Here is a 16,437-nt window from a genome sequence, read left to right on the forward strand (position 1 = left end):
TTGTTTCCAAGAAATTTTTTTGCCACTAACTGGAAGGCTTTCCATGCCGTCTTTTCCTTGCCACGCAGTGCATCGTCAAATGCATCAACTCGAAGAAATTCACGAATCTGAGGACCAACAAACACACCTTCCTTTATCTTAGCTTCACTTAACCTTGGAAATTTTCCATGGAGGTACTTGAAAGCTGCTTGTGTTTTGTCAATGGCCTTGACAAAGTTCTTCATCAGACCCAGCTTGATCGTGTAAGGGTGGTAACAAAATCTTCCTTGATTCAACAAGTGGTGGATGCTGAACACTTTTCCTCCCAGGCTCCAATTACTGTCGGAGTGGCCAATCTTTCTTGATGTAGTGGGAATCTCTTGCACGACTATCCCATTCGCAGAGAAAACAGCAGTACTTTGTGTATCCAGTCTGCAGACCAAGAAAGAGAGCAACAACCTTCAAATCACCACAAAGCTGCCACTGATATTGGTCATAGTTTATGCACCTCAAAAGTTATTTCATGTTGTCATAGGTTTCCTTCATATGGACTGCATGACCAACTGGAATTGATGGCAAAACATTGCCATTATGCAGTAAAACAGCTTTAAGACTCGTCTTCGATGAATCAATGAACAGTCTCCACTCAGCTGGATCGTGAACGATGTTGAGGGCTGCCATCACACCATCGATGTTGTTGCAGGCTACAAAATCACCTTCCATGAAGAAGAATGGGACAAATCCTTTTGATGGTCACGGAACATGGAAACCCTAACATCACCTATTAGGAGATTCCACTGCTGTAGTCTGGAGCCCAACAGCTCTGCCTTACTCTTGGGTAGTTCCAAATCCCTGACAAGGTCATTCAGTTCACCTTGTGTTATGAGATGTGGTTCAGAGGAGGAGTATGGGAGAAAATGTGGGTCCTGTAACATTGATGTTTCAGGACCAGAAGTTTCATCCTCTTGCTCTTACTCATCTGACTCAAGTGAGAATGATTCTGGTGCATCAGGAACCGGCAGTCCTTCTCCGTGGGGTACTGGGTGTATAGCTCATGGAATGTTTGGATAATGCACAGTCCACTTTTTCTTCTTTGACACGCCTTTCTGAACTGGAGGCACCATGCAGAAGTAGCAATTGCTGGTATGATCTGTTGGCTCTCTCCAAATCATTGGCACTGCAAAAGGCATAGATTTCCTTTTCCTGTTCAATCACTGGCGAAGATTTGTTGCACAAGTGTTGCAGCATATGTGTGGGGCCCACCTCTTGTCCTGATCTCCAATTTTGTAGCCAAAATAAAGTTGATAGGCTTTCTTAACCATAGTGGTTATACTGCGCTTTTGTGATGCAAAAGTCACTTTACCACAAACATAGCAGAAGTTATCTGCACTGTTCACACAAGTACGAGGCATCTCTGCTCACTTTGGCTAAACAGAAATGTGTCCCTTTGCAAAATCAAACACTGACAAATGAGAGAGCACGACACTTTATGATTTCTAGAGCTGATATAGGGCAATTTTTTCAGCAGAGTGATGTAAGCTTCGTTATGATTGCATCATCCATGACTTCTAGGAATAACATAATGCAATTCATATCATGTATGATGCAATACCAGCTTCAGATTGCATCATTCATTGTTTTGCCTAAAAAGCAAGTACTGTCCAAACCCAGTCATAGATTTATTCATAGATCCAGTCAAAGATGTATTTTAGTCATTTCTGGTTTAAATTGAGATCCCTTTCCTTTATAACTCACTTATCCTCTGCCATTCCCAAGTCAAGGGTCATATATACTGACCCAATAGCATATCTTGAACACTAGAGCCAATCAACAATTTTAAGCATCATTTTTGTTCTCAATGACCCAGAAGTAGTAAAGTTTGACTACATTTATTTCAGAAGCATTTTGGCTGTAGAGCAGTGTTATTTGACTCTATGCTTTAAACATATAATGTCACTCCCCGTCCCAGTGCAACCTACTCTGCCATTCCTACATATTTTATACCCTGGTACTAAGTGTCCCATTGATTATCCTCATTCCTCCAACTTTCCACCAACAACATGATTCCTATTATATCAATGCCAGGCATTCTTTTTCACCCATCTTAGTATTTAGACTTCTAGCTTTGGTATATAAGCACTTGTACATGGTGTCAATATTCAGTTGATTACCTTCAAGTGTGATTTTTAAATGTGACTCTATTAATATTGACTGTTCCTCATTACCACCTGCCTCTACTTTACCTATCCTCTATACTAGGATATGGAGTCCCTTCTTTAATGAATGTCCAGGGGGACATCTCTGCCACATGCCAAAGCCATCAGCTTTGGTTTTACTCTTTTAACAAAGGGCACAGTGTTAATTTCCCTAGGAAGGTAATTTTAAGTGATCACCAGCAGGGAGCCCAAGGGAGATCCCAGCAGCAGAGGTGGCCAGGGAGGCTGCTTTCCCCAATAAAGGATGCAAGAATCCAGAGCAGGGGACATTATGGATTTGTGTCATATAGACAGGCATGCTGGGCAGCAGGACAAAGACCCCATCCCAACAGCAACATGCAGCTATTACCCCAGGAGCTGAGAGGATGAGACTGACTGTGAGACTAGATCCAGTCACTGTCGATAGAGAGGTCACCGCTTCATGCTGAGGATTAAAGGTGAGTGTGACCAATCTCATGGCAAATCCTCACCCTCAAACTGAAGGATACTACTCTTGGTCAGTCGTCACTCATTGGGAGCTTTACCTGAGTAAGGACTTTAGAGTCTCATCATGATTTATTTCTAGAGAGATTGATGAAGGACAAGGAGATCTACCACCCCCTTGTCTATCAATCTATCTAATAAACCCTTTATTCATGCTTCTAATCCCTTATATCTATCCCTCTGTCAAGCCTCTGACACAGTCTCTGTACCTGTCCTTTTTATCTATCCCTGTACCAAACCCATTTCACGTCCCTCTGTCTCTCTTTCTGCTTAGATGTCTATAAATCTCCTGCATTCCCGGAAAAAATGTTTTAGCCGTACACAAATTAATTGAGTTGAGTGCATGTCTGTCTAGGAACATCCTTTGGCATGTTTTTGTGGTGGACATCTGATGAGATGATTTCAGGGTACCTTTTGGATGATAAATCTGTGAATCAGTGAATGAAAGAAGTTGAGAACAGGTGTAGGAAAGTGATAAATTCACTGTTTTGCTGCCCTTTGGCAGGTATGCTGTTCTTTGGTGGAGAAATTCTGTCCTTAGCTTTATGCAATACCTGGGTGAGAAGCAGTTCTTCAGTTAGGAGAGAATATAAACCTTGACCTTAGATGGCACACTGAATTTATAAGAAATCAAATAGAGGGAAACCACAGCATTGTACAGCAAGATCCTTGTTTGATCACTTTTTTTTCTCAATCACTAGTTGCATCAGATGGAGAATGGAGAAAGGAGAAGGGGAAAATCAAACGTCTATCTCAGAATTCATCCTGCTGGGATTTGGGAATCTCCCTGGACTGCAAATTCTGTTCTTCTCACTATTTCTAGGGATCTACATAGTCACCATGGCTGCGAACTCACTCATTGTTGCACTAGTTGTGGCTGATCAGCACCTTCACAGCCCCATGTACTTCTTCCTGGGGAATTTGTCCTGCTTGGAGATCTGCTACACCTCCACCATCCTGCCCAGGCTGCTGGGCAGTTTCTTGAATGGGGACAGAACCATTTCTGTTACTGGCTGCATGGTTCAGTTTTATTGGTTTGGTGTCCTATTGACTGTTGAGTGTTATCTCCTAGCTTCGATGTCTTATGATCGGTACTTAGCGATATGCAAACCCCTGCACTATGCAACACTTATGAATGTCAGGTTCTGTATGCAGCTAGCAGCTGGATCTTGGCTAAGTTCATTCATCATTCTTGCTATGATAATATATTTGGTGTCACAATTAGCCTTTTGCGGCCCTAATGAAATTGATCATTTCCTCTGTGATCTCACCCAAATGATTAATCTCTCCTGCAGTGACACTGGTCTGGTTAATCTGGTGACCCTCATCTTCTCTTCCACAAACATCATTCTACCATTTCTTTTGACCCTGACATCTTATGCTTATATCATCTCCACCATCCTGAGAATCTCTTCCACCACTGGGAAGCAAAAGGCCTTTTCCACCTGCTCCTCCCATCTTATCGTTGTGACAATTTACTATGGGACTCTAATAACTGTCTACATGTTACCAAACACCGGAGCACTCAGAATCCTAAACAAATTTGTTTCTATCCTTTACACTGTCTTGACACCCCTGATCAATCCCCTCATTTACAGCCTGAGAAACAAAGAGGTAAAGGAGGCCCTGAGGAGAGCCCAGCAGAAATATCGGGTTTCCCATCAATTCTGAGAAATTGATTGAAATCATAGAATCACAGAACTGGATAGAACCATTTTGTGAATGGTGAAATTGACATTCACTGACATTTACTGATAAAAATCTAGGCCTACCGAGCATAGCTATTGGTGTTGTAACACAAAGTCTTTCCAATTTGTATTTAGTAGATTCTCCATTAATTGTTCCAGTCTTAGGAAAATTTCCCTCTTTCTCAAATTAAACAAAAGTAGGTATCTGTTTAGTAGAACTGTGGACGATTCCAATCACACACACACACAATCCACAGACACACATACACACACACCCTCCTGTGGAAAATTTCAGAACATTTTTTTTCCATTATTTGTTCAAAAAAATGAAAATGCCCAACCTGAAAAATGTTGGTTCTAAATGGGGGTTTACAATTGACACTGGTTCTGACTGCTCATCCTGCAGGAAAACAGATCAAGTAAAAAGTGACCACTTGGTCCAATGAAAAGGTAGTCAAGTATTAAGTGATACTAACATGGTTTCCCCCCTTTGTTTTCTTGTGTATTTTAAAAAAATATTCTTAAGACTTTTGACACTGCCAGAAGTCTCCATTCCTGGGATACTATGAAGAGGGTACACATCAGGAATGAAAATTTATAGGAATGGGGCCAAGATATATCCACTTTGCAAAGTCTGTTGGTAGTGGACTTTAACACCTGCCCATACTTTTGAAAGAAGTATTATAAGTAAAGTGATGCTTGTCAGATTTGATACCTTGATACCATGGATCAATTCCATGCAAAGGACACTGTAAAAGCCACTAAATAAATTACCAAACTTCATGGCCTGCTATGATTATTAGGGGACAAAACAACAGCAAGGGACAGACAATGAGACAGAAAATATCATAATGCCACTATACAAATCCATAGTACACACACACCTGGAATGCTGCCTGCAGGTCTGGTTGCCCCCATCTGAAAAAAGATATATTAGAATTGGAAAAGGTACAGAGAAGTGCAACAAAAATGAGTAGGGGTTTGGGACAGCTTCCATATGAGGAGAATTAAAGAGACTAGTGTTCAGATTAGAAAAGAGATGATTAAGGGGGGTATGCTAGAGGTCCATAAAATCATGAATGGTGTGGAGATGGTGAATATGGAAGTTTTAATTATCCCTTCACATAACACAAGAATTTTACCCAATGAAATTAATAGGCAGGAGGTTTAAAACAAACAAAAGGAAGTATTTCTTCACAAAACTCACAGTCAACCTGTGGAATTGTTGCCAGAGGATGTTGTGAAGACCAGAAGTATAATTGGGTTCAAAAAAGAGCTAGATAATTTCTTGTAGGATAGTTCCATCAATAGTTATTAGCCAGAATGGTCAGAAACACAACCCAATGTTCCATATGTTCCTAAATCTCTGACTGCCAGATACTGAGACTGGCCAATAGGGGATGGATAACTCAATAATTGCCCTGTTCTGTTCATTCCCTCTGAAACATCTGGCACTGGTCACTGTCAAATACATGATAGTAGGCTAGATGGACCATTGTTCTGGTCATGGCATGGCCATTCTTATGTTCTTAGTGCCGTTCGCAAATGACCAAGAACTAAATGTTCCATTTTCAAAAGGGACTTAGGCAGTTAGGTGCCTAAGTGTTGTTGAAAGTCAATGGGACTAAGAATCCTAAGTGTGAGAGTCACTTTTACACATGAGACTGGCACCTAAGGTATTTAGATAATTTACCAAGTTTTACTCATAACAGAGAGCTGCTTATAAAGAATACTCCTCAAGCAGTCCCTTCTCATTCATACCAAGATGTGCCCAAACTAATTGCTTCTGCTGATTACATCTCAGACAATATTGGTTGGAGTCACAGGTGATTTCTCATGTAGGCTGGTCCCAAGCTATTGACATCTAACTCCTGGAATCCTACTCTGACAACACTGGGCAGCCAGGGTAGATTCCAGAGCAATGATGTCATGTGATCTTGCCAAGAAAAAACCCTTTAATAAGTAGGCTCCTGCCTTCAGTTTATGGGTGGGACTTTCATAGGAACATGCAATTACTCATATGGGACCAGACTTGACAGTTGCCAGAACCAGATATTTCAGAGGAAGGTGCATGAAAACCTGGAGTTATCAGTTATAGGATATTGTATCTTCTAACCCTCTAATATTTGGCAATCCAATCCCATACACATCAAACCATCTATCTACATCAATACATACCCATCCATCCATCCATCCATCCATCCATCCATCCATCCACAAACACCTCTTTCTCTCTCTCTCACTTTTCCCATACACACCCATCCATCCTTCTATCCAGCCCTCCATCAATCTATTTATCTATCACCATAAACACCCACCTCTCTCTATATAAAATCATGACTGCTATGGAGAAAGTAAATAAGAAAGTGTTATTTACTCCTTCTCATAACACAAAAACTAGGGGTCACCAAATTAAATTAATAGGCAGCAGGTTTAAAACAAATAAAAGGAAGTATTTTTTCACACAACACACATTCACTCAGTGGAACTCTTTGCCAGAGGATGTTGTGAAAGCCATGACCAAAACACGGTTAAAAAAAACCTAGATAAATTCATGGAGGATAGGTCCATGGCTATTAGCCAGGATGGGCAGGGATGGTGTCCCTATCCTTTGTTTGCCAGAAGCTGGGAACGGGCAACAGGGGATGGATCACGTGATGATTCCCTGTTCTGTTCATTCCCTCTGGGGCACCTGGCATTGGCCACTGTCGGTAGACAGGATATTGGGCTAGATGGACCTTTGGTCTGACCCAGTATGGCCTTTCTTATGTTCCTATGTTCATATATATATAATAGTTCCTCATACACTTCTTTCTCTCTTTTTATTCTCATACACATCAATTCATCTATATTTCTATACTCAAATATATCTGTCTATCTATCTATCATCTAATCTAGGTCCTTCCATGGCTTTCATCACCACAGTAGCTGAGAGTCAGATGCAAATAACATACTCAGATTGAGTAGTGCCTAATTGCATCCATGTTTCCATTGATTTCAAAGGAGTAACTCTAGAAGTATCATCCTACTCAGTATGAATTTTGTCCTGGGTGTCTAGAGTATCTATATACAGGAGGCTACATATTTGGGGGATTATCAATGTTACGGGTGTAGCTAGTAATATTTTGAGAGAATGAGACTGTACCGAGGAGTGGATTTGATGCCTGGAATACAACATGGTATCATGGCAGAGAATTGTTGCTAACATTTTAGAGTGTGTCAGGTATCAGATCCACACCTCAGATATCAAGTGTTATGAATAAAATAAAGGTAAATATATTACTCAACTCAGATGGAATTGGCCGGTTGTATGTACATATGTCACCGTGTCAATTACCTCACCCTAGTGCCCAGTTCCATCATGCCTTAGTTTCACGTCACTCATTGGTAGCTCTGTGGGCTTGGTAGCTTTCTGAAGTCCTGCAGCTGTGATGGAGAATGTCCAGGAAATATGCAGGGTAACTTCAGTTACAATGGTTTGAAAAGGATACATGAATAGGGCTGGCCAAAATATTTCTTCCGAATGCTTTCCACCTCATCTTGTATTGGTATTTTGCATAGCTCATATGTGAAATGTCTATTTATCTTTTGCTTCTCTTGGCACCACCTCTTAACAAAAAAATAATGTGTTTCATAGTCATGTGGCTATGGCACATGCCTTGAAGTCAGGACCCCTGGATTCTGCTCCTCACTCTGCCTCAAACTGCTGGGTGATCCCAAGTCCGGTCCACATTCTGTGCCTCCATTTACCCACCTGTAAAACAGCAACATTGACACTTACCTGCTCCTAAGAAGTACATTGAGAATTATGAAATAAAATGGCTTTGTAGGTGCTCAGTACAATTAATAAAGTGATGGATGTGTATTTCTCACTCATTGAGTTCTACACACACACACACACACACAGAGGAAATGACAAAGTGGAAGATTTCCCATGAGGTTTGTAGGGAGATTGCAATGGCTTTGTTGTTTACACTAGTTTTAACAAGGAAGCTGGTGATAATTCCTCCCTGCAAGCAATTTAAAAGTGATCCTGACCAGCAGCTTCATGGGAGATCCCGACTGCCACAAGAACCTACAAATTCTGTAAGAATAGGGCAGGGGGCATTAACGTTCTGTGTGATATACACAGGAGCATGAATCAAGTAAGAGCAGCACAGCCCGTCAGCAAGCTGAAGGTATCTTTGCAGAGAAAATGTGAGTGTGTGACACCGTGAGGGTGGAAAGCAGATCCTGATTCCTACACCCATCAGCGGAGAGGACAGTGCATCATGCTGAGGATTAAAACAAATCTGATCGTTCCTGGGTCAAATCCTGGGCAATTTTACATAGGTAAGAAAACACAACATACTTGAAAGGAGAGCAGCCAGAGCTCCTAATGCTGCTGAAATGAGACCCTGGAGAGAGTGGCTGGGAAAACTGAGGTATGGCTGCTCTGTTGCAGCAGGGCATCAGCAGACATTTTCCTTGCAGTCCCACAAACAGAGATTCACAGACATCAGCTGGGTTACAGGGTGTGACTTGGGGCAGAATGGGTGTGAGGATTCCTAGGTGAGTCGCTGAGTCAATGGGTGTGAGAAGCATCTCTCTGTGTGTCTGCCTGGGGGCTGGGGGTGTTCTCTTTGTGCCCAGAGTCAGTTTCCCTATCACTGTGAGGGTCAGTGCACTAAGCAATGAATGAGTATTCAGTTACACTAGCCAGTTTGCAATGTGTAAGAGATGCCTCTTACAGAGCTTAAGCATTATTTCTTGTAACATCCTTCCTGTGCCAATGTTGGTGTATAGGATGGAAACCAGTCTCTTCCATTCCTCTCTCTCATTTGCTGCTGTTGATTCCTTGTGCTCTATTGCATTGAGGTTGACTTTCTTCCCCACCCAGCTAAGGGCTCTTCTTAAATTTCTCTTGGTTGTCCTAACTTCTTCACACCAGTTGGTTTCTACTTGAGACATCATTGCTCTGGAATCATGTGGGAGTTAATAAGAACCTAAGAATGGCCTTACTGGGTCATACCAAAGGTCCATCTAGCCCATTATCCTGTCTTCTGACAGTGTCCAATGCCATATGCTTCAGGGGGAATGAACATAATAGGTAATCATCAAGTGATCCATCCCATGTTACTCATTCCCAGCTTCTGGCAAACAGAGGCTAAGGAAGACACTATCCCTACCCATGCCCCAAATATGTGTATTGTTTCCTTCTGATTCTGGTGGAAACAGCCTGCTGGTTGGTGAGATCTTGGATCCCTTTCTTGGTGATGAAGTCTTTCCCACCAACACCCAGAATCTTTCACAGGCACTTATTTCCAAAGATGTCTAGGTTTCTGTCTAAGGTTCTAGTAGCTCTCCAGCTCTCACAGCCGTATGTTAGCACCGAGTTTATGTTTCAACTGAAAAAATCTTGGTTTTGTTCTGGTGCTGTGTATCTTTGATTTCCATACATTGCTGAGTTTAGTGAATGTTATGGCTGCCTATCCTATCCCTTCCTTCTTGAAGGCTAATATTGTGCTACCAAGGTAGGTGAACTTCCCTGATATTTTTGCCTTCTCATGTGATGCTACTGCTTGACCTCTGGATTTCCAGGACGTATGTTTTCGTGTAACTAGTTCTGAGCCCCACTCGGCCTGCTATTTATGTCATTCTCCTGTCTTTTTTGTAACTTTTCATGGGTATCACTCAGTAGTGAAATATCAGCATAGCAAAGCTGCGGCAGAAGGCAACTGTTTAGAAGACCTAGACTTTGTTGATGATATTGCACTACTGAGCGACGCACCCAAAAAGTTATAAACTTTGACATAAGCTAACAATTAAATGTCGGGGGGAGTGAGGGGAATTCCCCATATATATGATATCATTCCATTGTGGGAGCTAAAATATTCTTCTGTAGTCTCTGGTATGGGCCACGTTTTAACACAGGATCCCTACTTAGATGGATCCCTGCTCTGTTCTGCGGTGACATTACCAGCGTTGATTAGAGAATCTCAAATGTCTCAGCCCTTCACGGATTCCTCTTTCAACTTTCATTTACTTTATTGGGTGAAACTCTATCAGCTTAAATAGCAAAGGAAATTCCTCCTTTGTTTGTTGCTTTTTTTCTCCTTCTAGATACAACTCATGGAGAAAGAAGAGGGGAAAAACATACATTTATCACAGAATTCATTCTCTTGGGATTTGGGAATGTCCAGAACTGCAGCTTCCTCTCTTCCTGTTGTTTCCAGTGATCCCTGTTGTGACCATGGCTGGCAACACCCTCATCATCATGCTAGTTGTGATGGATCAGCAACTTCACACCCCCATGTACTTCTTCCTGGGGAACTTGTCCTTTGTGGAGACCTGCTACAGCTCAGCCATCCTGCCCAGGATGTTGGCCAGTCTCCTGACTGGGGACAGAACCACTTCTGTCAGGGGGTGCTTTGTACAATTTTATTGTTTTGGTTTTATTTAATGGAGGAATGTTACATTTTAGCCATGATGTCTTATGACAGATATTTAGCGATATGTAAACCTCTGCATTATGCAGCTCAAATGAATTCCAGGTTCTGCCTCCAGCTCATGACGGGCTATTGGATAAGTGGATTCCTAGTTAGCACAATAGGAATGTTTTTGATGTCACTGTCAACTTTCTGTGGCCCCAATGAAATTGACCATTTCCTTTGTGAGTTCACTCCAGCGATTACACTCTCCTGTAGCATCACCAGCCTGGCTGAACTGGTGAGTTCCCTCATCTCCTCCATAGACACCCTGTCAGCGTTTCTCCCACCCTGACCTCTTATATTCATATCATCTCCACAATCCTGAGAATCCCTTCCAAAAGGCCTTTTCTCCCCTTTTCTATGGGACCCTCATTATTGTCTATGTGCCAACCAACACCAATGAACTTAGAGACCTGCACAAATTGCTCTCTGTCTTCTATACCATCCTGACTCCCCTGGTCAATCCGCTCATCTACAGCCTGAGAAACAAAGTGGTCAAGGAGGCCCTGAGAACAGCTCTCAGGAAAAGGATCATATTCATAAGGATTGAGCTTCATTTAATGACAGGAAGTTCAATTACTCTGGGTTGACTCAAGCAAAAGAGACTAAATCTCCATGTGTTCTAGGTCTGGCCACTCAGGGTAATTAGCACTCAGTGGCCATCTTAGTTTAAATGGGATAATGCCAATGAAGCAAATATAGCCATGCAACAACCTGGTCTGATGAGTTTTTGGGCTCACTCAGTTTCCAGAGTGGTGCATTTACTTCTAAATTTGGTGTTAAGGCCAGGGCTGATGGTTATTTGGGGTCATGCAGATATTGGTTCTTGGTGACAGAAATCATGTGTGGTGTGGAGAAGGTTGTAGAGAATGCAAGGTGGAAAATTCAACCCAGCTCTGTAAGTACTAAAAATACATAGTTTGGTCATAGAATCATAGAATCATAGAATATCAGAGTTGGAAGGGACCTCAAGAGGTCATCTAGTCCAACCCCCTGCTCAAAGCAGGACCAATTCCCAGCTAAATCATCCTAGCCAGGGCTTTGTCAAGCTGGGCCTTAAAAACCTCCAAGGAAGGAGACTCCACCACCTCCCTAAGTAACGCATTCCAGTGTTTCACCACCCTCTTAGTGAAATAGTTTTTCCTGATATCCAACCTGGACCTCCCCCACTGCAACTTGAGACCATTGCTCCTTGTTCTGTCATCTGCCACCACTGAGAACAGCCGAGCTCCATCCTCTTTGGAACCCCCCTTCAGGTAGTTGAAGGCTGCTATCAAATCCCCCCTCATTCTTCTCTTCTGGAGACTAAACAATCCCAGTTCCCTCAGCCTCTTCTCATAAGTCATGTGCTCCAGACCCCTAATCATTTTTGTTGCCGTACTATCATTTTTGTTGGTGTACTTTTATAATAGCCGTTTTATGTGTATTGCTATTTATTGGACATTGGGGTAGTTTGGCAGCAAAGAAATATCATTATATGTTAAATGAGGAAATCACATTAAAAATTCATTCATTCATTCATTCATTCATTCATTAATGACTAACTGAAAGGTCTCAAAATTTAATTGTAAATAGGGAATCATCTTCAAGAACATGTGTTCCTAGTGGGTGCCTGAGGAATTGGTTCTTAGTCCTATGCTATTCTAACTTTTTATCTGTGACCTGGAGGAGAACATAAAATCATCACTGATAAAGTTTGCAGATGTCATAAAAATTGCAGAGGTGGTAAATAATGAAGAGGACAAGTCAGTGATACAGAAATATCTGGATCACTTAGTAAGCTTGGCACTAGCAAACAATAGGTGTTTTAATACAGATACATATAAAGTTATACATCTAAGAACAAAGAATGTAGGCCATACTTACAGGATGGAGGATTCTTTCATGGGAAGCAGTGACTCTGAAAAAAGATCCGGGTGACATGATGGGTAAACAGCAGAACACGAGCTCCTAGCTGTGATGCTGTGGTGACATTTTGTACAAAAGGGGCAAATGCAATCTTTGGATGAATTGACAGGGAAATCTTGAGAAGGAGGAAAGAGGTTATTTTACCTCAGTTTTTGGCATTGGTGTGACCACTGTTGGAATATTGTTTCCAGTTCTGGTATCCACAGTGGAAAAAGAATGTAGTTAAATTGGAGAGGATTCAAAGAAGAACTACAAGAATGATTAAAGGATTAGGAAACCTGCCTTATAGTGATAGTCTCTAGGAGCTCAATCTATTTCTCTTAAGAAAGAGAAAAGTAAGGGGTGATTTTATTTCAGGGAAGTCCTACGGCGTGTATTACACAGGACATGTGACTACATAAATACAATGATATTCTCTTCTGTCCTTAGAATTTATGAAATCATAAATGGATTGGATGGATACTGTAACTAATGCTAACCATTTTCACTTCATTTCCAATACAGAATAGGTCAATTCTAGCATGAAAGAGCCAACTGCATTCTGGTTAATTATCTGGATTCTAAAAGTTGGTAATAAATGTATGGTGCTCACATGAATTCAAATGTGGGAATGAATCAACCTGGCATAAATCGCAATGGAAGTAACATCTAGGCTGACCCTACCTCATGCCAGTGGGAGCTTCCTCGGGGCATGTGAGGACATACTAAGCTTTGGGATGGCTTCATTTTCATTTGCAAGTTTATACTGCCCTCACTGCAAACATAACGTTCATGTATTCTGCATTCCACACAGTGAAATTTGAGATTTTAATTACATATTTAATCTGCTTCTCTGCTCTGATTAGGTTGGGAGAACTCCACATTTTGTGTAGCACTGGAATTCAATTCCTGTGGGTAGGTTTGGCTTATTAAATTATTTTGCCTTTCATCTTGGTGTCAAGGCTTCCTATGCAATTTTATATTGGGGACAATTGTGATGGTTTTCATATTTTTAACATGTGTTATCATTGGGCTTGGCAGAATTCATTTTTAATATATATTTAGACAGATAATGATATTTATTTTGATGTATTTGATTTCCTATTTTTATCTATTTAAATTTTCAGAGTTGCACAAAAGTATGGGTTTTAACCATTGTTTGCAATTTTTATTGATTCAGATTTTTAGAATTGTGGGAAATTTTGGGGGGAGAGACAATAGTTTGTTCACCCAATAATTATTAATGACAATATACATTGAGAGTCAAAAAGTTAAAACTTTATAACCATTAAAACACAAATTGTCAACAAAATGTCACAATATACAATCTAAATATCCTTAAATCAAACTCTAATAAGTTCTCAAGCAGCATTTTTGGTACTTTGCTTCTCCGTACATTTCAATTATTATCGATGGAAATGTTTTTCATCAGTGTGTCTGCGTACAGCGAAATCAATATCTTCCAACATTTACTGATAATGTCTGAGCCTTCCAACCTACTAATCATGCATGATTAGTAAGAGTACAAGACCCTAAATAGATTCCTGGCTATCAAAATAAAATATGTGACATTAATGTTTTCTGTTGAAACAACTCTTTATACTAAAGAACATTACAATATCAAGAAAAAAACACTAAGTATGGGTGACAGCCTGCACTCTTATGCCTTGTGAGGTATCAATTGAAAACTCATCATTTGCTGAACATTATTGTTCTGGTCAAATGTGTCTGGGAACATTGTATGTAAAGTTGTAAGATTCTACTGTATGATGTTATTAAGGCATATATCAAATCTGGGGAAACAGCCACAAACTGGTTTCTAGACCAAAGCAAGATGATGCCTCAGCCAGGTGTCAACAAGATCAAATGGCCTATCACCTGGTCAAGTGACCATTCTTTGGCAGGAAGGAGGGTGTGAGCAAGAAATTTACATCCTGACAGAGAAACAGCTGGAGCTTCTCATCTCCAAAGACTTATTGTCACCTGAAATGATTTTCAAAGTGAAAGGGAGTTATAAGAAAGGGGAACATATGCCCCCCCCCCAAATATTCTTCCTCCATTTCTCTCTGCTCACCACATTAGCAACACAAAAACAAGGAAAGACAAAGAAAGAAGCATCGCACTGTGGGAGGACCCTGGCTGAAAAGCATCCAGCTGGAACGACTGGAAAAACATGAGATGAGAGAAATCTTTGCTTTGAATTCACTTAGCTTATTAAGTTAGGTATTAGCATATGCTTTACATTTTATTGCTTTGTAAACAATACTGACTTTTATGCCTCATTAGATGTAGTCACTTAAAATCTGTCTTTCTGTAGTTAAAACATTTGTTTTATTGTTTTATCTAAACCAATGTGTGTTTGGATTGAAGTGTTTGGGGAATTTGATTTGGGATAACATATCATAGCATATCATTTTCTATTCATGAAATGACAGACTTTCTATGAGCTTGTATTGTCCAGGGAGGTGCTGGGCAGTACAAGAGACACATTTCTGGGGACAAGTCTGGGAGTGGGAATTTACTGATGTCTCTCTGCGGTATAATTCATGAGTAGCTGTCTAGAGCACTGCCATAGCATAGTTGGGAATGATTTACCTGCTGGATGCTGTATTTGTGCAGACCAGGAGTGGTTGCTCTCTTGGAAAGTCAGTGCAAAAAGGCACCACAGGCTGAAGAATTGAGGGGACACAGCTGTTCAACAGTCCAGACTGTATCCTGGGGAATGTCACAGTATAGAGTCATAGAATCATAGGACTGAAAAGGACCTTGAGAAGTCATCTAGTCCAGTCGCCTGCACTCATGGCAGTACTAAGTATTATCTAGACCATTCCTGACAGGTGTTTGTCTAACCTGCTCTTAAAAATCTTCAAAGATGGAGATTCCATAACCTCCCTAGGAAATTTATTCCAGTGCTTAAACACCCTGACAGGTAGGAAGTTTTTCCTACTGTCCAACTTAAATCTCCGTTGCTGCAATTTAAGCCCATTGCTTCTTGTCCTATCCTCAGAGGTAAAGAAAAACAATTCCCCCCCACCTCCTTGTAACAATCTTTTATGTACTTGAAAACTGTTATTATGTCCCCTCTGAGTCTACTCTTTTCCAGACTATACAAACCAATTTTTTTTCAATTTTCCCTATTAGGACATGTTTTCCAGACCTTTAATCATTTTTGTTGCTCTTCTCTGGACTCTCTCCAATTTGTCCATATCTTTCCTGAAATGTGGCACCCAGAACTGGACACAATACTCCAGTTGAGGCCTAATCAGTGCAGAGTTGAGCGGAAGAATTACTTCTCGTGTCTTGCTTACAACATTTCTGCTAATACATCACAGAAAGATATTCACTTTTTTGCAACTTTAGCTTGTGGTCCACTATGGCCCCCAGATCACTTTCCGCAGTACTCCTTCCTGGGCAGTCATTTCCCATTTTGAATGCGTGCAATTGATTGTTCCATCCTAAATAGAGTACTTTGCATTTGTCCTTATTGAATTTCATCCTATGTTCTTCAGACCAGTTCTCCAGTTTGTCCAGATCATTTTGATTTTTAATCCTATCCTCCAAAGCACTTGCAACCCCTACCAGCTGGTATCATCCACAAACTTTATAAGTGTACTCTCTATGCCATTTTCTAAATCATTGATGAAGATATTGAACAGAAACGGACCCAGAACCGATCCTTGCGGGACCCCACTCATTATCTCCTTCAAGCATGCC

At 41.0% G+C, this 16,437-nt stretch overlaps 1 protein-coding gene across 1 annotated transcript; it reads left to right on the forward strand.

The window, feature by feature from the left end:
* The first annotated feature begins 3,395 nt into the window (after positions 1 to 3,395).
* LOC128846094 (olfactory receptor 11A1-like) lies at positions 3,396 to 4,349 on the forward strand. The gene has a single exon (XM_054045168.1). It carries the CDS (start codon positions 3,396 to 3,398, stop codon positions 4,347 to 4,349), a length of 954 nt encoding a protein of 317 aa, XP_053901143.1.
* The last annotated feature ends 12,088 nt before the right edge of the window (positions 4,350 to 16,437 follow it).

Source organism: Malaclemys terrapin, chromosome 12 (assembly GCF_027887155.1).
Source record: "Malaclemys terrapin pileata isolate rMalTer1 chromosome 12, rMalTer1.hap1, whole genome shotgun sequence".
Classification (NCBI taxonomy): domain Eukaryota; kingdom Metazoa; phylum Chordata; order Testudines; family Emydidae; genus Malaclemys; species Malaclemys terrapin.

What these genes read in the sequence shown, in the direction of transcription:
- LOC128846094 (XM_054045168.1), top strand. Translation starts at nt 3,396, where the DNA reads ATGGAGAAAGGAGAAGGGGAAAATCAAACGTCTATCTCAGAATTCATC.